Source organism: Muntiacus reevesi, chromosome 7, assembly GCF_963930625.1.
Source record: "Muntiacus reevesi chromosome 7, mMunRee1.1, whole genome shotgun sequence".
Lineage (NCBI taxonomy): Eukaryota > Metazoa > Chordata > Mammalia > Artiodactyla > Cervidae > Muntiacus > Muntiacus reevesi.
In genome coordinates, this window is record NC_089255.1 from 70,770,007 (window position 1) to 70,792,140 (window position 22,134).

Below are 22,134 nucleotides of genomic sequence, written 5' to 3' on the forward strand. Positions count from 1 at the left end.
ACTGATTCAGTGCACATAAGTCACCCTTAAAATATGTCTGAAAGTCACCCGGCAACAGGGCTGCAGGGGAACAGTCTGAGTTATTTTCTCTGTCATTATGTTAAATATTAGCAGAGGGGTGTAGGTGTCAAAGAGAGCCACAGACAGGAGAGATGGGCAGCAGAGTCATCCTGTCGCCCTGGGGTGCATCCTCCGGAGTCAGGAGGTGGCTGCACTGAGCCTTCCATAGGCGAGCTCTGGGTTCTCTGGCCGAGCTAAAGGCACCCTTGTCTTGAGGAAGGCCCCCTGCCTGTTATCAGGCAGGAATAAAGGCAGGTTTTCACAGCATAGGGTTTTGTGGCCTTTTATAAAATACCTAAGGAAAGGCCATTTCTTCTTAGCCTGTTTGCAACTGGGCTTCCTCCTTCCACTGAGCATTGAGTGCCGCAAACACAAGGTGGTCTGCTTATGGGTCACTTGGTATAGTTTGCCTTTGGCTCAGATCAAAATAGAAAACAAGCCAGAACGTGGTGTTTCCCAGTTGGGCATGTTCCTGACATTAATCATGTTCCCGCTGGGGACAGAATGCACAGGGGCCGTCTCTGGGCTCTGAATTTCCAGCGGGGGAGGCGGGGGCTGATTTAGGACCTTTGCTTCTGTCCCCAGAGGCATCCCAGCTTCCCGACTATCTGTGACTCAATAGGGTCGTGAAAATGAATGAGAAATAGGAGAACCCGGAGTTCTTGCTGTTCCCTTGGCTGTCTCTGCTCAGGGAGGATGCCAGAACACTTGGTGTGACCAAAGGGCTTGAAAGGGTTGGCATGTGTTTCCTTTTGAGGTTATTCAGCTGCAACTGGCCTTGTCACTAGCTGTCACCCACGGTGATGACCTAGAGATGGCCTGGGCCCCCCACCTCCAGTGTGTGGAAGGCGGTTCACGGATTGTGTGTCATTTCCTTTGGCTTGGTCGAGACTTGCCAGAGTCCGACTCGTCCCCTGTGTGTCTGATGACCGGTGAAGCTTTGTGGTAGGGAGTGTTGGTTACGGTTTTCCCTAACCATGCCTGGGAACCTGCCAAACTATGGATGCTCAGACCTCCGCGGGGCCCTGTTCTAAAGCTCCAGGCTGGAAGTGCCGGGAGTGGCTCCAGGCATGAGAACGTGATGGGCTTTCTGCCAAATAGTTTAGTGACAAGTCAGCCAGTCCGGAATCACCCTGATGGAGGGCAAGGGAAAGAAAGAGTGTTTGCAATGCTCAGTCTAGCTGGCAAGAGGAGAGTTGTGCACGTGGCACAGATAGTATGATGACTGTGTTTACTCCCTGCTACAAAAGGAAAGGTAGCTGAAAAGGAGCTCTAGATTCTGGGGGAAATTTTTACTTCCGGGCCAGTCTTTCCTCAGAAGGGCAAGCAGAATATAATACTAACAGTCCATCTAGCACCCTAGGGTGGCCTGCGGATGTTTCCCCAGGAAGTTGGGTTGGCCTTTGTCAGGACCAACTAGGACCTTGGGGCCAAGACCTAAGGTGACATCTGTGGGTGGCTGGAGCAAGTCCCCTCCAGAATCAGGCAGTCTAGAAACCCAACTGCACTGGGTGGAAACCACAGACTAATGTCTCCTAGTTTTGAAATACTTGCTTTTTCCATAATTACTTCATCACCGGTCAGAACACAGCTATGTCCATCTCTTCTCAGGCTCCAGATCGAGGGCCTCTCAGGACAAAGTCAGCCCTGTCTGTCAGTATAAACTTTGCCAACCTCAAATTTCAGAGACTCGTCCACCAGTTGGTGAAGATCAGGGGTGTTCGTTCATTCGGCAAATACGTGCACAGAGTTCCTCTAGGGCATAGGCCCAGCTCTGAGCCCTGAGGACACAGCAGTAGACAAAGCAGGAAGGAGCCCCTTCTCTCATGGAGCCGGTGTCCTCCTGGGGAATTTGGGACCTGAGGAGCAGGTCCATAGCAGAGAGTCACCCCTCTGTGGTGGGCTGGTCATGGTCGAATTTCTGGGATTACTATTTAGGGCAGGCTCAGAGCAGCCATCTGCTTACAGGAGAGTCCAGGAGAAGTGTCTTGAAGCTGTATATGCTTGTGTATTCCCATATGGTGCAGGGAATTGAAGACCTGATGGAGATGCCTGGGGGCAGGGAGGGCAACGGGCTTGGGGTCCAAAGCAGGAGGTGTCGTGGCTAAACAGCAGCTCAGCTTACTTCCCGCGCTCACCTTTGCTATTGGTACAGACGTCCTCCTGCTGCTGGACTGATTTCTTCCCTGAGCCCCACAGGAGGCTGCGGGACAACACTCCCTGCCCCCACCCCCATATCCATGCCTTCAGGACTGACTGCTTCTGTGCAGGGTTCCTTTTCCTGCCTTCTGAAGCTAGAGAGCACCTCGGCTCCTCTCACCAGAGACCCTGCTTGCTGCACTGGCAGAGGCTTTGGCAGGCCCCGTCTCCCCTTAGGGCCACCCAGGGAGCTCCTGTTTCCTTTCTGTGCAGACATCCAGCTTTCAGTGTATTTGCACAGCAAAAGAGCTTGCTGTATTTGGAGCTCACTCCTTCCCACTTCCTTAGGATGGTCTGCGATGATGTCTTGCTCAGGTCTTACGAAGAGAGCCTTGGAACTCTTCCCAGAAACTCAATTTCATCCTTATAGTATATGATATTTTCAACATTAAAATGATGTAATGTTTAATTCCCAACCAAAACAAGAGGAGAGCCCTTCCAGCAAAACGCCTCCCCTCTTCCCTACGTGCATTCCCAATCCTATGCCCACGGGAAGTGCCTTCATCCTTGTCCTTCCTCTCACTCCTCATTTCAGATCTCCTTGCAAAGTGGGAAGCAGCCTGTGCCCATGATATTTGTGCTAGTGTGTGTCTACCAGTGGTGGAAAGGTGGTTCAAAATGAGTTAGGCACAGCCAGCAAAGTAGGGAGCTGGACCTACAGACTGGTTCAGGTTGCTCTTTTGGGAACCTGTGGAATTGAGATGCTGCTCATAAACTCACCAAGGGCTTCCCTGGTGGCTCAGATGGTAAAGAATCTGCCTGTAATGCAGGAGACCTGGGTTCAATCCCTGGGTTGGAAAGATCCCCTAGAGAAGGGAATGGCAACCCACTCCAGTATTCTTGCCTGGAGAATTCCATGTATAGAAGAGCCTGGCAGACTGTAGTCCATGGGGTCACAAAGAGTGGGACATGACTGAATGACTAACACTTTCACAAATTCAATTTGTCCCTCTTTACTTTGGCTTCAGGTCAGATCTATAGCAGGAAGTTCCCTCCACATTGCTCAGAACTTTACGTCCACAGCCTTGACTTTCACCAGCAGGTCAATATGTCAAGGAATTAAATGACTGATGAATAATCAACCTTTCCAGTAAAAAAAAAAAAAAAAAAAGAATACACACACACACACACACACACACACACACACATATATATATATATATATATAAGATCCCTGGGTCGGGAAGATCCCCTGGGGAAGGGAATGACAATTGCAACCCACTCCAGTATTCTTGCCTGGGAAGTCCCATGGACAAAGGAGCCTGGTGGCTACAATCCATGGGGTCGCAAAGTCAGAAATGACTGAATGAGTAAACAACAGCAATATACGTATATATATGAATTTATTTAAATTTACTAAAAGTTTTATATAAAATTTAGATCACTTATTTATGTAATGTGATGAGATTTGCCCACTGCTAACGTTGGGGGCAGGCTAACCCTTTTTTATGAGAGGGTGGGGGCTGTCCTGTGTGCTGTAGGATGAGAGCATCCCCAGCCTCCTTTCACTAATGCCAATAGCACGTACCTAATTATGATAACTAAAAAAGTTCCCAGACGTGAACAGATGCTCCTGGGGGGAAAATCTCACCAGTTGAAAACCCCTGCCTTACGTGAGCATCTGGTGGTCCAGCCTACATACAAAAAGTCAAGTAAGCTAGATCAATTTACTCTCTACAGAGGTCAAAGAAAATGTGTCAGATCTTCTTTATAAAAACATAAATATATCTTTTTTTTTCCTGAGTGTGTAGACAGAGTTCCTGTTTAGGGGCTGCTAACAGCTGTCAGCAGCTAGACTGTGGCATTTGAGGGGACTGGGGCCCTGAGGTGGGAAGAGGAGGTGGAAATAAGGGATCTGTTGAATGTGAGCAGGAGTTAGCAGGCTGCCAGCTGCTGTGATGGGGCAGAGTTATCAGAGCGGGGGGCATCCAGGGAACAAAAGATTAGTTCAGCGAGCATGTATTTAAAATGGATTATGTTAGAAAGCAAGCGGTCCATATAGTGCAGCTCTCATGTTTTGGCATTTAATGATTATATTTCTGCTTTGCCAACAAGGCCCTGAATGAGTGACATTTTATGAAACTCATCGTCGTCACAGTGGTCTTAGAGGGGTTCTTATCTGTGAGTCAGACTGCTGTCCTCTGTGTGCTGCATATAACTGGAATTTACAGACGGAGATCAAGTTTTAAGAAACATTTCCCAATCAGTGTAGAAAATATGTGCTGGTAGCAATACAAGTGTAATCTAGGGGAAAACAGACTTGCTGTTTTCTTTTGTTTGTTTTCCATGTATGGAAGTGTCATTTCAGCTTAAGATACAGATACCATAGAGGCTGTCTGCAAAATTGTGTGGTCTCTACATGTTAAAAGTAGACCCTAAAAATGAATTAAATACTTAAATGTAAGGCTAGACACTATAAAGCTCTTAGAGAAAAACATAGGCAGAACACTCTTTAGGATAAATTACAGCAAGACCTTTTTTCACCTACCTACTAGAGTAATGGAAATAAAAGCAAAAATAAACAAATGGAATTTAATTAAGTTTAAAAGCTTTTGCACAGTAAAGGAAACCATAAACAAGATGAAAAGACAACCCTTAGAATGGGAGAAAAATATTTGCAAATGAAGCAACTGACAAAGGTTTAATCCCCCAAATATATAGACAGCTCATGCAGCTCAATATCAAAAGAAACAACTCAACCCCAAAATGGGCAGAAGACCTAAATAGACATTTCTCCAAAGAAAGACATTTAGATGGCCAACAAACAGATGAAAAGATGCTCAACACCCTAATTATTAAAGAAATGCAAATCAAAACTACAATGAGGTATCATCTCACACTGGTCACAATGGCCATCATCAAAAAAATCTACAAATAGTAAATGCTGGAGAGGGTGTGGAGGAAAGGGAACACTCTTACTCTGTTGATGGGAATGTAAATTGATACGGTCACTATGGAGAACAGTGTAGAGGTTCCTTAAACTAAAAATAGAATTACCATATGACCTATGACCCAGCAATCCCACTCCTTGGCATATACCCACAGAAACCTTAATTCAAAAAGATTTATGTACCGCAGCGTTCATTGAAGCACTATTTACAATAGCCAGGACCTGAAAGCAACCTAAATGTCCATCAGTAGAGGAATGGAAAAAGAAGATGTGGTACATAAGTACACTGGAGCATTACTAAGCCAAAGAAGGAACAAAGTTGAGTCGTTTGCAGAGATGTGGATGGATTTAGAGACTGTCATACAGAGTGAAGTAAGTCAGAAAAACAAATATTGTATATCAATTCATATATATGGAATCTAGAAAAATGGTAAAGATCTTATTTGCAAAGCATGAATAGAGGTGCGGGCATAGAGAAAAAAATGTGTGGATACTAAGGGGAAAAGCAGGGGAGTGGGAGGAATTGGAAGATTGAGAATGATATATGTACACTACTATGTATAAAATAGATAACTAATGAGAACCTACTGGATAGCACAGGGGACTCTTCTCAGTGCTCTGTGGTGACCCAAATGGGGAGGAGATAAAAGAAAGGGAGGGATTTATATATGTATATGGCTGATTCACTTTGCTATATAGCAGAAACTGACACAGCAGTGTAAAGCAATTATAGTTCAATTAAAAAAAAAAGACAAGTAGATCCTAGCCACCAGACACATTACCTGTTGATATGTTGAATGGTAATATTGTATGTATGTTGCATTTTTAATTCAATTTAGGAGATGTTTCCTGAGTCAGGGACATTATATGCTAGGGACTGAAAGCATAAGGAAGAATAAAATGTGGACTGTCCTTTGGTTGCTTTCATTCAAGGATCACCCTATCCTAAACAAGTACGTTTCATCACTGTGTGATAGAAGATGGTCATAGCGTGGCCCTTGGGGAGGTTGGGAGGACCTTCCCTGGGAGGGGCTGTTCTGAGCTGGGTTTTGAGGATGAATAGGAGCCCTACAGAGACAGAAAGGGGATGGGTCTTCCAGACAGAGGTAACAGCCAGGCAAAGACATAGGGGCTGAAAACTATGATGTGGCCTGGAGCCCCCAAATAACTTGATGGTGCAGGATTGCAGAAGAGGAAATGTAGGGAGGAAAGAAGACATCTGTGCTGAAGAGTTTAGACTCTTCAGAGGTGAAAGCAACTGGCAGAGGGTGTTAAGTCAGAGAGCAACCTAAGATCTGCATTTGGGGAGGGCTGTAGGTGGCTGTCTGCAGAGGAGACTGACAGGGGGCAGCCCTGGTAAGGCCGTTGAACCACTGGCCCGCAGAACCTTTCTGCCCCAAGGCAGCCGTCACAAGAGTGGAGTCAGGGAAACACGTAGGAGGTGGAATTGGTAGGACTTTTAGAGTAAAAGAGTGAGAGGAGTGGCCAGAGTTCCGATCCATTGGGAGCCTGGGGGAATGGAATACATGGGTTCACTTTACAGAAAACTCAGTGGTAAGATTAGATGGTAACCCAGATGGAAGATTAGATTTGTGTCATCGGTATCCTCCTAGCATAGTGCCAGTATCAGTTCAGTCGCTCAGTCGTGTCTGACTCTTTGCAACCCCAAAGACTGCAGCACACTAGGCTTCCCTGTCTGTCACCAACTCCTGGAGTTTACTCAAACTCATGCCCATCGATTCGGTGATGCCATCCAACCATCTCATCCTCTGTCATCCCCTTCTCCTCCACCTTCAATCTTTCCCAGCGTCAGGGTCTTTTCAAATGAGTCAGTTCTTTGCATCAGGTGGCCAAAGTATTGGAGTTTCAGCTTCAGCATCAGTCCTTCCAATGAATATTCAGGACTGATTTCCTTTAGAATTGACTGGTTTGATCTCCTTGCAGTCCAAGGGACTCTCAAGAGTCTTCTCCAATACCACAGTTCAAAAGCATCAATTCTTGGGTGCTCAGCTTTCTTTATAGTCCAACTCTCACATCCATACGTGACTACTGGAATAACCATAGCTTTGACTAGACAAATCTTTGTTGGCAAATTAATATCTCTGCATTTTAATATGCTGTCTAGGTTGGTCATAACTTTTCTTCCAAGGAGCAAGCATCTTTTAATTTCATGGCTGCAGTCACCATCTGCAGTGATATTGGAGCCCACAAAAATAAATTCTCTCACTGTTTCCATTGTTTCCCCATCAATTTGCCATGAAGTGATGGGACTGAATGCCATGATCTTAGTTTTCTGAATGTTGAGTTTTAAGTCAACTTTTTCACTCTCCTCTTTCACTTTCATCAAGAGGCTCTTTAGTTCTTCTTGGCATAGTAGAAACTATAATTTTAAATATTTCCATAGATGTTTATAGAGGGAGAAGAGAGGAGAGTGAAAGTGAAAGTCTCTCAGTCATATCTGACTCTTTGTGACCCCATGGACTGTCCATGGAGTTCTCCAGGCCAGAATACTGGAATGGGTAGCCTTTCCCTTCTCCAGGGGATCTTCCCAACCCAGGGATTGAACCCAGGTCTCCTGCATTGCAGGCAGATTCTTTACCAACTGAGCTATCAGGGAAGCCCTAAGTTAGAAATTTCTAAGTGGGGGAAAAAAGAAGAATCAGAAAAAAGAGGTTTTGTAGGAGGAGGCATCAAGTGCCATGATGAAGTCAGTTCACCAAAGGATTCAAAACTATCCATTGAGTCTGGGATGTGATTGTTGGTGCCACTGTCTTAATCACCGTTTTCTCATCCTTGGGGTTTGAAGGGCACTTCTGGACTTTATTTCACCAGCTGAAGCTTCTTGACAAAGTCGACACAATATCCTCTCCCCAGGGTAAACCTTTTTTCATCTACTTCTGATTACTTTGTCCCTCATCTTATTATTGCTCTGCTTCTTTTATTTGGGTCTCAAGAGACCCAGGTTCAATTCCTGGGTTGGGACGATCCCCTGGAGAAGGAACGGTCACTCACTCCAGTATTCTTGCCTAGAGAATTCCATGGACAGAGGAACCTGGTAGGCTACAGGACATGGTGTTGCAAAGAGCCAGACGCAACTGAGCCACACACACACACACACACACACACACACACACACACACACACACACACACACACACACACACACACACACACACACACACCCTTTACACTAAGGTCTGCATCTTTCTTCCTCAGTGGACTGTGGCGATCCATATTTTTCCCACATTGAACAAAGGGTCAGGAGATTGTAGGGGGGGTTAGGGGATTTTATTCCCCAGTTTGAGGACCAGAGAAGAACGATATTGTGGCTGCACTGGAAAAATCAGACTCAAAATAGTACATGGAAGGCACATTCCAGACAGAAACTGCAGCCCATAAAGCAGAGGAAGGAAGAGCCTCTCAGCCAGTGGATTCCCAGCCATCTTCTCAAGGCAGACATGGATATTCTTGACCAGATTCGATACCTCCCTAACTGGGAAAAGTGTTTAATCAGACAGTTGTAACCTGGAATCTCTTTGTAGAAGGCAGACATGTCTAAGTGATCCACAAATCAAAGGGAGAGATGAAATCTTCTTTAAAAGTTGCAAAGTTTCAGAACCTCTGTCGTGAAAAGGATCTAAATAAGTGAAATGCCGTAATGGCATTTTTATTCTTTATTTTATCTCCCTATACAAACTAAATGCGTAAGTATCTTCAGTAGACTTGCTCCTATTTGATGCTGAAACCAAAATCTTTTTTAAAGAATGTACTGTGTGAAGTAATGATTTAAAGAAATCCTATTCTGTATACTTTTAAGTGACCCAACCTTTTGAAAAAAGTGAATAATCAAAAAACCAGTGCTTTGTGACAACCTAAAGGGGTAGGATGGGTTGGGAGACGGAGGGAGGTTAAGAGGTATGCATACATATACCTATGGCTGATTCATGTTAATATTTGGCAGAAACCAACATGATATCATAAAGCAATTATCTTCCAATTAAAAATAAATAAATTCAAACAAGCAAAAAAGAAAGTGAATAATCACCTAAGACAATGGTCCCTAACCTTTTAGGCACTAGGGACTGATTTCATGGAAGACAATTTTTCCATGAACTGGGCTGGGAGGAATGGTTTCAAGATTACTCAAATACATTACATTTATTGTGCACTTTATTCCTAATCTAATGCTGCTGCTGATCTGACTGGAGGTATCAGTCAGTGGCCCAGAGTCTGGGGACTCCTGACCTAAGATTTCTTCTTTGGGAGTCTACATTCAGAATTAAAACACCATGTCCAGTTAGTAATCATCTGCTGTCAGAGATGCTTGTTTTTCCAAGCTAATAAATCTGATCTTTATCATAGTATGGTGACTAGATTATTAATACTATGTCCTCTGATTCAGATCAACTTAAGCAGAAATCCAGCTAATTGTAGGATTTCATAGAAATGGCATTGGGAATAGTACGTAACTATTAAAAAATCACGGTTTTGATAATTGAGTGCATCAGGAAATATTTGTAATGTAAGTGAAAAAGAAGAGGTATGCTTTTTGTTTTCTCTCTTTCTGTTCTTTCTCATGCTGTGAAGTATTAAGTATAATTAGGACATAAGGGGGAAACCAAACATAGTTAAAATTATTTTGCAAATATCTTATGTGCTCTAAAGTCTGCAATTCTTTGGATGCTAAAAGCCATAAATAATTTTGTTTCTCCTCGTATTTAGACTTCTATCTCTGGGTGTCAGGATTATAGCTATTTTATTTTTTCCTCAATTTTCCATGTATTTACTTTGTAATTACATTTGAATGAAGAACATGTAATTACTTTTATAAACAGAAAAGCCAAAGCTTTATAAATAAAGGGAGATGAAGTGGCGTCAAGCAGACCTAACTTCTCTTGAGCTCTTCCACCAACTATTTTAACTATGGGCAAGGCACTTTACTTCTTTGCGCTTGACTCCCACAAAATGGCTGGTGAAACTAGTCTTTGGCAGTTTGTTCCAGTTTTTCTGATATTCTGGCTCCTGCTATGTTAGTTCCTTGGGTTTATTAACCCTTAGCATGGTCTAGGCACTAGGGGCGGTGGTGCTAGAGATACATCATTTGGCATCCAGGCTCTGCCTTGAAAGGTTGCAGGTTTTCCAGAGAAAACAAGAGCAAGTGTGGAAAGCCAGAACAGCCAGTTCAGTGATACTGGGGAAGATATGTGTGGATCAGAGGCACAAAGGAGGCTCCCCCAGAAAGGGAGGGCTTGAATACCAGCTTCACTATATCCCCTATCATATGTTTGCAACTTATTTATGCTTTAAGAAGTATCCCAGCCCAGATGCTTCACAGGGGACTGAACTGCAGGTTTGATAGTCAAACATTTCTCTCATCTGGTATGTATGCCAGTAAGCCTTGTCAAGCTACATTACAAGAGAAGACCATAATGTGTCCAGTTTACCAGGAGAACACTTGGTTTTTGGAAAGAACTGTGTGTCTCTCCAAGGTTTCAAATGCAAGCTCCTTGGGGCTTGTTATATTGGAGACATATTTTATCTTCCCAAAGACTAGTGTCTGAGCTCAGACAGGATGTATCATGCCTGTGGGCTTAACAGAAGACTTGCCGGGTGATTGAATTAACTTCTCATCTCTGCTGGGCTACACCAAATGATAAGTTAAAAAAAGAAAACAAAACCAAAAAACGAAGAAGTCATTTGCTTCCCCCTCTTTGTTTCTTCCTTGAAGCCTTTGTAATTGTTCTTAATGTGGTTAAGTTCAAGTGGTTTCCAGTTCAGGCATGGCGCAATCAGATTTCCTCACCAGGGTGCTTTTCCACTGTCACTTCTTTGACGTCAGTAACTGTTCCTGTTGATCTGAACTCCGTATTCACCCTGTAGATGACTTCGTCAGAGAAAAATCCTAAAGCAGGAGGCACTTACGAGAAATGCAGCACAATGCTGTCTATTCCTGGAGATTTCCTTTTGCTTGTTCACAACTGGTTAATAGCAGTGTTTGATACCAGGTTGATATGTCACTTATTTAGAAGTAATTTCATAGCAGTTCTTAGGATTTGGATGAGTAAGTATAGATGTGGCTCCCAGCCTAACATTATCTTCAAGCAATAACTAAATTAGTCTTTAACTTTAAATGCTGTTTCTATTCTTGGAGTTATTTCCAAAAGGTAACCTGTATCCTCCCTATAAATACATGTTTCAGTGAGATTTACATGTGTCAATGGCAGTGACTATGGGTTCTTGCTTTAAACAGAAAAATCTTTCTCAGTCTATGTATGAGAACAAATGAATGCCGTCGAAGAGGAGAATAGCCAGTATAAGAAGTCCCGTAAAGTTTGCAGTTCATGGGGGGGGGGGGGCACATTTGCCTTGCAATAATAATTATGATTATTATGAAGCTCTTAAAATAGTATGAATTGTCATCTAACATTAGAAAAAGGAAAAAATTTGCTGGAGAGGAAACCTTAGTTAATGTGGCTTGGCTTATCAAATCTGGTTTCGTGACCCCTGGTTCAGTAGTCACGTCAGAGAAAGATAAGTCCTCTTTATCAGGTCAAGGCCATGACCGTGCAGTGTCAGGAAGTGCTCCCTCGTCCCAGCAGCTGCCCTGGGGTCCTCCTGACTCCCCGAACCCTCGAGAATCCTGTCCTGAACTGAGGATCAGGGAGCTGCTGCAGTAGCATTTCGGCTGCTGTTCGTTCCCATGTGCGTGCCAGGCCGAGTGCTCTGTGTACGTGCCAGGCCGAGTGCTCTGTTGTGGGCACCATCGCCACGTCCGCCGCAGGTGCTCCTGCTCTAGTCTGCTGCAACCTCCACCCCAGGGGCCAGAGCCCAGGAGCGGAGAGCCAGGGTGGCTGCAGCCTGGGGGAGGTGGTGATGAGGAGGAGGACATCAATAGTACTACTACTAGTAGCTGCTTCCCGAGTGGCTGAGATGGTAAAGAATCTGCCTGCAATGCAGGAGACACAGGTTCGATCCCTGGGTCAGGAAGATCCCCTGGAGAAGGGCCTGGACCCGCACTCCAGTATTTTTGCCTGGAGAATCCCATGGACAGATGAGCCTGGCAGGCTACAGTCCATGGGGTCGCACAGAGTCGGACACGACTGAGTGACTAACACTCACTTTCACTAATAGCTGGTGACTTTTATCCAGCGCTTACTATGTGCCATATACTGATTGAAATTCTAAGCTTAAATCATTTCATCCTCCAGTACATGTGAGTTCAGTCATCTTATTATCCCCATTTTGTAGATGAGAGTTTTGAGGAAGAGAAAATAGAGCGCAGCAGGAACTGCTTTGGTATCTCGGGCTCCCCGGAAGCCACGGCCCTGACCACGCTGCTTCCCTTTAGCTACACCAGGGACTTCAGGCTGGGCACACGGTCCCCCAGCTGTAGCTTTGGTCCTCCTTGTGGTATGTAGTAATAACAGTAGTATCTGTTTGTTGAGATCCTCTTCTGGGTCTGGTGCCACGCCAAGCACTTGGCTTCTGGTTTAATCTTCACACGATCAGTGTAATTAGAGATGTTATTACCCCAGATTTAGAAATCAGGAAACCTCCTGCCCCTTAAAATTTGGTGAATGTTTCAGTTAAATTTTTCCTGGTAGAAAATAATAGGATAATACTAAACCAGGGTCATTCAAAAAAGGAGAAGTGAAAACAGAGATTCAGAGGTACAGGGGTGTCTCATGGAACCCAAGGGCACACACTGGCCAGGTTTCTGCAGAGGCCAGAAGCTGGAAGGCTGTGAGGGACCCAGACGGTTTCCTTCTCAGCCATTCATGCTCTCTGTCTCTGCCCTCATTCTTCCCCTTCATCTGCCCATCCAGGCTTTTGCCCCTCTGACACAGCAAGACTTTTCATGTGTTCACAGCACAAAGGCGGAAGCCTCCGCTGCTTGGCTCATGCCTCCTCAGGTTCTGTGCTCAGCACAGCCTGCTTGAACAACCTGCCCGTCTCAGTTCCAGTTTTCTGTGAAGGGGCCTGGGGTGGGGCGGAAGGGCAGCCTGGTCCGACTTACCACACGGGCAGTGTGTCCAGCACTTACCTGTGTGACCGCGCCAGCGCAGGTCTCTGAGAAAGGGCTCAGTGAGCTCAGCTGACACCTCTGGAGGTGCCTGGCGCACTGACCCTAAGGCGTCTCATCCTTGGCCCCTGCTCTCTCTAGAGTCACCCTCCTTCGGCAGGGTCACCTTGCCACTGGTACCATAGCACTTTTATCTGGACGGGTAGGTTTTTTTTTTTGGTTGCACTGGGTCATCTTTGCTGCACATGGGCCTTGCCTAGTGGCGAGTGGGGACTACTCTTTGTTGTGGTGCATGGACTTCTCATTGCAGTGGCCTTTTTTGGAATGGAGCACAGGCTCTAGGGCTTCAGTAGTTGCAGCACTTAGACTCAGTAAGTTGCAGCGTATGGGCTGGGTCGTTGTGGCACACGGCCTTAGTTGTCCTGTGACTTGTGGAATCTTCCCAGACCAGGGATCAAACCCATGTCCCCTGCATTGGCAGGCCAACTCTTATCCACTGTACCACCAGGGAAGTCCTAAACATGTGTTTTGTCTTTAGCTTTTCCTCATGGATTGTGTACCAGTTCTACCTCCTAAAGAACAGTCCTTATGAGGGGCTTTAGGGAATGCACACTGCTTATACTGACAGTCACTTTCAGGTCACAGGATATTTTTATCCCCTGTGGCCTGAGGAAGTAGCAGCCCAGGACTGACAGTAGCCCAGATGGACCTGGCCCAGTCTGCAGCGGGTCAATGGAAGCAGGCAGGTGATGACAGGAATTCTATTATTAACCAGGCACCAGCTCCTTGGCCTCCTGGAACTCGCACGGGCTGGGCTGCGCTGGGCTGGGCTAGGCTGCCTGGGACAAAGAGATTTCTCAGTTGCTCTTATTCCTCCACATTAATGACTTGCGTTTGTGGTTGGTTGGATCAGGGACAAAAGAGAGGAGCACAGGACAGACAAAGGGCTGGGCCACTGGCTTTAGAGCTGAGGTTCAACTAGTCTGCGGGACCTTCAATCTGCTGCTATGCGGATCAGGGCAAGACTTCCTTTTGAGGAGCCAGAGGCTGTGCAGGTGTCCAGGCTCAGCATCTAGGAAATTGGATTTTAGAAAAACTGGAATGCTGTCTATACAGGCTTACATACAGAAGCAGCCGTCTGCCCTCCCTGCCCATGGTGGGATTTGGAAGCTCGTCTGTGCCCCAGAAATGACTCATGGCAACCTTAATCCACCCCGCCATGCAATGAGGGCCTCCCTAAATGCATGGATCCCAGCAGACGCTTCCTCTGGTTGCTTCCCATTTGGGTTTGTTCAGAGTGACTTAGTGTTTGTGAAGTCACCAGCAGGACTATGTCTTAAGCATCACAGATCGTGGAGAGTAGGTGGATGGTGATCTTCTGCCTTTAAAGGTCATTTGCTTAACATGAAAGGTTTCTGGCTTGGTGGCATTCATTCCATAGGAGTAGAATTCAGCCAGAGTCACTGGTTTTTGTAGCTGAGGTTTTATTATTTGTGGCAGGTTCCAACACTTCCTGGAGTCTTTTTCAAGCCAAGCCCTTGAAAAAGCATAGTCGCCACATGTTCTAGCCCAGACACTGGTCCTGTAATTATGACCAAAGCCTATAGTGAGGGATCCCGTGTATTCCTAGGTCTAGGGCCCTCTTCTCAGCTGTGGGTGACCTGGGGAAAGGGTGAAGGGGAGCATCCTAACTAGCCTTGGCTTTTTGTACCAGCACTTGATCATGAAAGCCGCATGTGCTACAGTAAGGCCCCCACTCAGCACCCTCAGTGCTTGGGGAGTGTCCCCCTTGGCGGTCACCGCACCCTGCCTCACCCCTGACACTCCAGCTGTTCATTCACCTTGAGTCCTGCCCTGTCCATCCCAACTCCAGCCTGCCTCATGCTTCCTCAGCCTTCAAGGCTGGTGAAATCGGCTCCTCCTAGTTTTCCCCAAAGCCCGCCCCAGCCTCCAGCTGCTCCAGTGTCCCCGATCTGTGTCCCCTGATGCCCCCTATGCCCAGGTACTGCGCTTAGCACTCTGGGCTGCCGTGCTCCCGGGAGGAGGCCTGGGCTCTCCTTCATTCCATGCTGCTCAGTCCCCACCCAGGGCCCGGCACAGTGTGTGCCCAGCAAACATTTATTCCTCCTTGTTGAGACTCTTAACGTGAGCCCAAAAGGTCTCTCTGAAAGATTCAGTAGACTGTACAGCCCATACCAGAACTCAGACCCCGTACACCCCGTGGAGCCCTGGGACCCAAGTCGGAGGCTGTTGAGTCTCTCTGGATGTGATTGCAACCAGCCTGATGGCATGCTTACATCAGGCATCAGAATGGCTGTTAAGGGAGAAGGTGGTTACTAGGGGCCTTAATAATGAACAACCAGCGATGTAAAGACCCTTTTTTTCTATTGGCTTCCTAATCCCACCTCCTACTGCCTGAATACCTGCTCTGAGACAGTCTCAAAATTGTCCTTTCCAATGTCCCATCTTTCATATGAAAATCAGAGAAAATGGAGGAAGCCATGGGTGACTTTGGTTTCTTTCTGATTGTAACAGTCATCATAGAAATCTTCAGAGATATGGAAAAATATAAAAAAGATAAACATCATCCGAGATCTCACAATTGAAAACAACTTGTCACATGTAAGCATTTTTTTTTCATCTTTTCTGTGCATATCTGCATCTTTGGCTATAACTGAAATCATTCTGTACATTCATGTGTATGATCTTTTTTTTCTGATGTAAAACATCTTCACCATCACAGCTGCCAGCAGCAGCAGCCCCTACTGTTTATTGCACACTTTTAGAAGCCCCACCTAAGGACATGTTTAATGAAAGCCTATTGCTGAGGATGGCTTATCACTCACCCCCAGCTAATGATGAGTGAATCTTCTTGGCTAAAAACTGGAGATTTTTATCATTTATCTCCACCTCTGCAAAAGAAATTGTGGGGAAATTGCTGCCAAATGTTAACTGTCTCTGCAGCAGACATTTTAAAATAGAGTGAACTGAATTATATGTAAACAGAAGGTCTCTTCACAACAAAGGCATTTTGCTAGCTGATAAACATGCTTTTATTTTTCTCCCTTGTGACCTTATTGTAGGTCTTTGGTAAGATGGGCCATTACTTTTGTTAAAGCGTCATTGTGTCTCAACTCGCTTGTTTTCCCTTCCTGCTTGCTTAAAGCGTCATGTGTCGCCCAAGGGCTATGAGCTGTACCCTCTGTTCTAGGTGGTGCCAGACAGGAGGTTAGAGTTAAACTCTGGGTGAAAAGCAGCCCCTGCTTTCTCGGTTCTAAAGTTTATGACCTTTTCCTGTGCATCCCAGGTGTGCATGCCTCCCAGGAACCCATGCATTATCTGAGAATCTGCCTCTAGGGCAGGTGGTGGGATTGAGAGAAGCTCGACCAAGGCAGGAAGGCAGTATTTTCCTTCCCCAGATCTGGAATTTGGCCCAGAGTCTGGCTTTTCAGACTTGAAGTTATGAGAATTGTTTTGGGGGCAAGCTAGAAATGGATGCAATTTCCCTTGGAATGCCCTCATCTTTTTGATGCCTGCTGTCGTCGACGCTCATGCTAACTTCACTGATGTCCACAGCTTACAGAGTAGCCACTTACCTACTGACCCAGTTCCAGTAACAAGGCATTTTAAGCTATTGGAATTCATGTGGCTGCCAGACACAGCCATGAAAAGGTGGACAGGCCAGTTAACAAAAATGTATCAGGTGTACCTTCTTGCTGAGGCCTGGATCCTCATCAGGCCCCTGAGGCCCCTCCAAATAAACACAGCAGGGGCATAACAGTGTCCATGTATGTGGCTGTAGCTCCTAGCCCCACCTCTATCACAGGCTCACCCTCTGCCCCACCCACTGCTAACCTGTTCCTTCCACATGAGCCTGCCCGACACAAGAAACAGGGGGCCCTGTTGCTCATCCAAGCTCGTCCTGCCCAACTTGGCCTCTCCCCTGGCCAGGCACTCCCACTCAGTTGAAGGCCTCTAGCTTAGTCAGATGACTTAGTATTTTTAGTTTTCTGTTGGCTTATATTGGCCAGCCTGAAGAGTTGTTCTACTGACATTTGGTTTTTGGTTTTGTGTGTGTGAATCTTGCTATTCCATCTTTACTCCTGAAGTCTTGCTTCTCATTAGCAGAAAGAGATGTTTCATAGACCCAGAGGATTTTTTTTTCCTTCTAATTAAGGTCTGTCTTAAATTGAGAATAAAAGTTCATAATGGTAGTGTCTTCCAATAGGGAAGAGCCTGATTACACCTGTGGTAGATCAGGAGGTGAAGAGGAGCACACACAATCTCTGCCCTCTCTGTCTGCCATTCAATTGTGACTGTATGGCAGCCCCTGGCAGAGCTGGCAGCACTTGAAACCACAAAGGAGATTAGTCCTGGGTGTTCATTGGAGGGACTGATGTTGAAGCTGAAATTCCAGTACTTTGGCCACCTGATGAGGAGAGCTGACTCATTTGAAAAGACCCTGATGCTGGGAAAGATTGAGGGCAGGAGGAGAAGGGGAAGAAAGAGGATGAGATGGTTGGATGGCATCACCAACTCGATGGACATGGGTTTGGGTGGACTCCAGGAGCTAGTGATGGACTAGGAGGCCTGGCGTGCTGCGGTTCATGGGGTCGCAAAGAGTTGGACACGACTGAGCGACTGAACTGAACTGAAACCACAAATAAAAATGCTTCAGGGTGCATATACATATCCTTTGTGAATTGGTAAAATACCAGATTCCTTACAAAACAACCTCCCACCCTCCTACCCCCCAGAAAGATGACCAATGGCCCTGATGGCACTCATTCTGAAGGTCTTGGCTCACACATCACTTGCTCAGAGTGACCTTCCCAGCTCCACAAACAGATGACATGATGTCATTGCTTCCTCCACTTTTCCTTCACAGCATTTACCAGAATTTGAAAATTTACCTGGTTTTATGACTTTGTGTTTTTATTTTAAAGTAATGTGTATCTCCCAGAGCAGACACACTGTGGACAGAGACTGTGTTTTATGCCTCTTACTCTCTGTTCGTTTCCAGCACCTACCCCAGCACGTGGCTAACCTGGGACTCCATACATGCTCATGAGAGGGAGCAAGCAAACCCTTTGATCTCAGAGGTCCCCAAAGCAACGTGTTTTACGCTGTACCTTTTGGAGACACCACTTGTCAATGGAGACCTGTACACTTCTTCCATTAAGCGATGTTGCTTTCCACAGCATTTTATTCATGACACTTGTACAGTACTTAGTACACCAACTGCATCAATGATTTTTAAGAGCCCATTTAACCTGCTGGGTTAGAGTTTTATTCCAGATGGAGACAGCATCTCACTTGACTTTAAGTTCCCTTTTCTGATTCAGGAACCTTGTGATGGGCTAAATGAAATTTCTAACATCCAGGCAACTCTGCCACTCTCATTAGACTGTTGTCTGGCTGATTGGTCAAAAATGTTTTCCTTTTTCTCTAGTTATTCTCTGCCCAGGTGTGGGGACCTATGGGATGTCTCTTACTTGCTGTGATACCTCTGCATGTTCCAGACAAAAGAAAGCATGCACCTTTTGATTATGTTGCTCTCTTTCAGTTTATGAAACTCAATGATTTTGGTAGAGATAGTGACATCATTCTCACCTTACTAATGCTGAATATCCAAAAGAAAATTTAATTAAAGATTACATGGTGTTTAAGGTGCAGAATTAGAACCAAAAGCTTCTGATACCTTCTCTACTTTAATACAGAAATTCAAGGTTGTGTGAAATTCTTTAAAAGAGATCCAGGTGTTACTATCACCACCTACTGCCCCCCCCCAACACCCACCAATCCCCACCATCCCCAGGATCTAATCCATTAGACCCTCCTGCTTTGCCCTGAGTCGCTGTCAGGGTGTTCCATCGAGCACCTCCATTTAACAACCTCTTCTCCCCGCACTGAAGTCCCAGATCATATGATGCTGACTGATCTCTAGGCTGATGGATACCACCTTGAATCCTTTTTTTGTGTTTGTACCCAGGATCGTCTGTTTTTTGTGATGGAGTTTGTGAATGGGGGCGACTTGATGTTTCACATTCAGAAGTCACGGCGTTTTGATGAAGCACGGGCTCGTTTCTATGCTGCAGAGATCATTTCGGCACTTATGTTCCTTCATGACAAAGGAATCATCTATAGGTGAGTTTTGGGTGCTGGTAAACCCTCTCAAAATTCATCCCTGGTTCATTCCCCTGATTCAGCTTGTCCTTCCAGTTCTCATGATAGACAGTTGAACTCCTTTTGAAATTCACAAAGGTTTGCGTGTCCGTTAGAATAAATGAATAACACAATGATAAGCACTGCCTGCAGACTAAAACTGGTGCCTGTGTTGTATTTGTAAAATAGGCTTGAGAGTCTCGAAAGGAGACTGTTCATGCATTTGTTCAGCTGGGGTTTTCAAGTGGCTGAACTTGCTGGTCTCCTCTGTTTTAACCTTAGGAGTGATTCATATCATTTTCAGAATCCATGCCTAAACTGCAGAGCATGAATACCTCTTGCCCTAAATGGCTGTGATAAGAATCATGGTCAGATAGGCTTGCCGCTCACCAGTCCAGGAGCCAAGAGGTGACCTGTTGACGAGCAGGGTCCTGCTTGATGATGTCTATCATGTGAAGTCCCCTCCTAAATCTTGTTTGATTTCATTTCATGACACACAGTCTTTATCGTAATATATCACATGTTAAACGGGCTTGAAATCTGGTTAATGTTGTTAGATCTCAGAGCAGATCAAAGTAACCTATACTCAGACACAAAGCTGAGTATAGTGGGAAATATAATAGTGAGTGTTAGGTAATTTTCATCCTCAAGTTTTCCTTTTTTCCCATTGTCAACAATGTCTTCCTGCCCTTTACATCACATTGTAACTTAGTTGCCACATATGCTCCATTATTTTTCCTTCTTTGAGAGGCAATTGTTTCTTTCCTTTGAGAAAAATTCTCTCTCCGGTGCATTCATGTAAAGAATTTCCTGATTGAAATTTGCCATTTATTAGCTTTGCTGTTCCTTTGTGAGCTGGTGACAGTATGAACATCATTATTAAAGTGTGAGAGAGCTTTAAAAACTAAATATTCTTAAGTACCCTGAGAGGAAAAAAAAAAAATAGGCAAAGAGAAGTGAGATCAGTAAAGAATGCAGCAGGACTGGTCCATGGTGCCAGAAAGAAGTGGAAAAACGAGATGGAGCAGGCGCGGTGCAAAAATGTCTTCTAGTAAATTCTCAGTGCAGAGCCGTGGAAGCTCAAGTGGACACAGTGCTCTGTCACAGCCCCAGTTGTGAGGTAGCAGAGTGGGGTGCTAGGCAGGAGAGCCCGCAGCGGGTCATCCCTTGAAGGTAACCAAGAGTCTCCGCTCACTGCTAAGTCATGAGGCGGCCACAGGTTGCTCTGTGGAAGGTCTGTGCTCTGTGCTTTCTTGACCCGGCCGTGCTGTTCTCCTGGCGGCTCCTTCAGGGCATGTCTCCTGTCTCAGCCTGGAGCCCAGCGCATGGCTGTTGGTGGTTGCTGACATGGTCTCTGATGCCGGAGGGGGTTCTAGGCCCTTCCTGGTGGTGGTCTGGGGCTCTGGACTGTGTGTTCCGCGTTTGTTCTCCTCTCCGTGGCTGAGCTACCCATCTCTGGTCTGTGGACCCCAAGGAGAGCCTTCTCCACATTTAATTTTTAAGAATAACCACTTTCCTGTTTGACAAGGGCTTGTGTTGTTAATTTAAAAACAAACAAACAAAAAAAAATGGCAACAAAAGCTAAATGGAGTACTTGTTACAGGCCCAGTACTTGACCTGCATTTTCTTTCTTGATCCTCCTAATAATAAATTATATGACACTAGTGTTATCCATGATACTTAGATGAGTTACTGATTTTCAATTGCAGTTTGAACTGATTGCAATTTCACTGGTGGTGGAGCCAGAATTCCAGTGATGTTTTTAACCACTGAGCCACACTGTCTCCTCAGGAGAGACCTAAAGGCTTAGGGTACAACTGTAAAGTAAATTTTCAAGTAAACCCCTTGAAGAGTGGACTTCTTACTCCCCCTTTGGTGACAGAGTGACTTTGATTTGTGAAAATGAGGCAGAATGGGTATCTTAGTCCATTCAGGCTTCTGTAACAAAATAGCACAGATTAGGTGGCTTATAAACAATGAACATTTATTGTTCACAATGGAGTCTGGAAATCCAAGATCAGAGCACCAGCATGGTCATGTTTGATGGAGACCCTCTTTCTGGTTCCTAGCTGGTGCCTTCTTGCTGTGACCTCATATGGTAAAGGAGGCCAGAGATCTCTCTGGAGCCACTTTTATAAGGCACTAACCCTATTTATCAGGCCCCATCCTCATGACCTGAGCACCCCTGAAAGGCCCTACCTACTAATACTATCAACTTTGAGAATTAAAACTTCACATATAATGTGGGGAAGGGAAGATACAAATATTCAGATCAGCAAGGGGGGAAAACACTTGAATACTTAAATATTCTGGCTTTTCATAGGACTGTATTACCTTCATGCAAGGCACATGCTTCATCTGTGTCTCCATCTCCTTGTTTCATTTGTTTTGAAATGTGGAGGATGGACAGTGTAACCTGATGTGGTTTCTGGTGAAGCAGTATCAGCCGACATCTTGAGAATTTTTATTTCAGTTCTTGGTATTGCAGTTCAAATCTGAGAATTTAATGTACTCTTTTGCTTGAATTCCACGTGCAGTTTCTACTGATATGCTTGACTTCGAAGGGAGCACATTTAATTAGGATAGATTCCAATGCTATTTTCATCCTGTGGATTTATTTCATTGGATAATTTAATTCCATTCAGGGTATTGGCCTGAGAGCAAAGTCTTAAGGATAAGCCTTTGGATGCCAAGTCCCTGGAATCCACACATAGCAAAGGGCACATTTGGATCCCAGGGGTATGAATTTGATCCAGAGAGCACAGTAGGAGTGTTGGACAGCCTCCGTATATCATAC

The 22,134-nt window shown here is 45.3% G+C and overlaps 1 protein-coding gene across 1 annotated transcript in view; it reads left to right on the forward strand.

Annotated features, from left to right (window-relative positions):
• Positions 1 to 22,134, forward strand: part of PRKCH (protein kinase C eta) — a 231,508-nt gene that overhangs the window by 141,997 nt on the left and 67,377 nt on the right. The window contains exon 10 of the mRNA XM_065940924.1: positions 19,165 to 19,319. Within this exon, the coding sequence (XP_065796996.1) occupies positions 19,165 to 19,319 (155 nt within the window). The remainder of the gene's footprint in view (positions 1 to 19,164; positions 19,320 to 22,134) is intronic.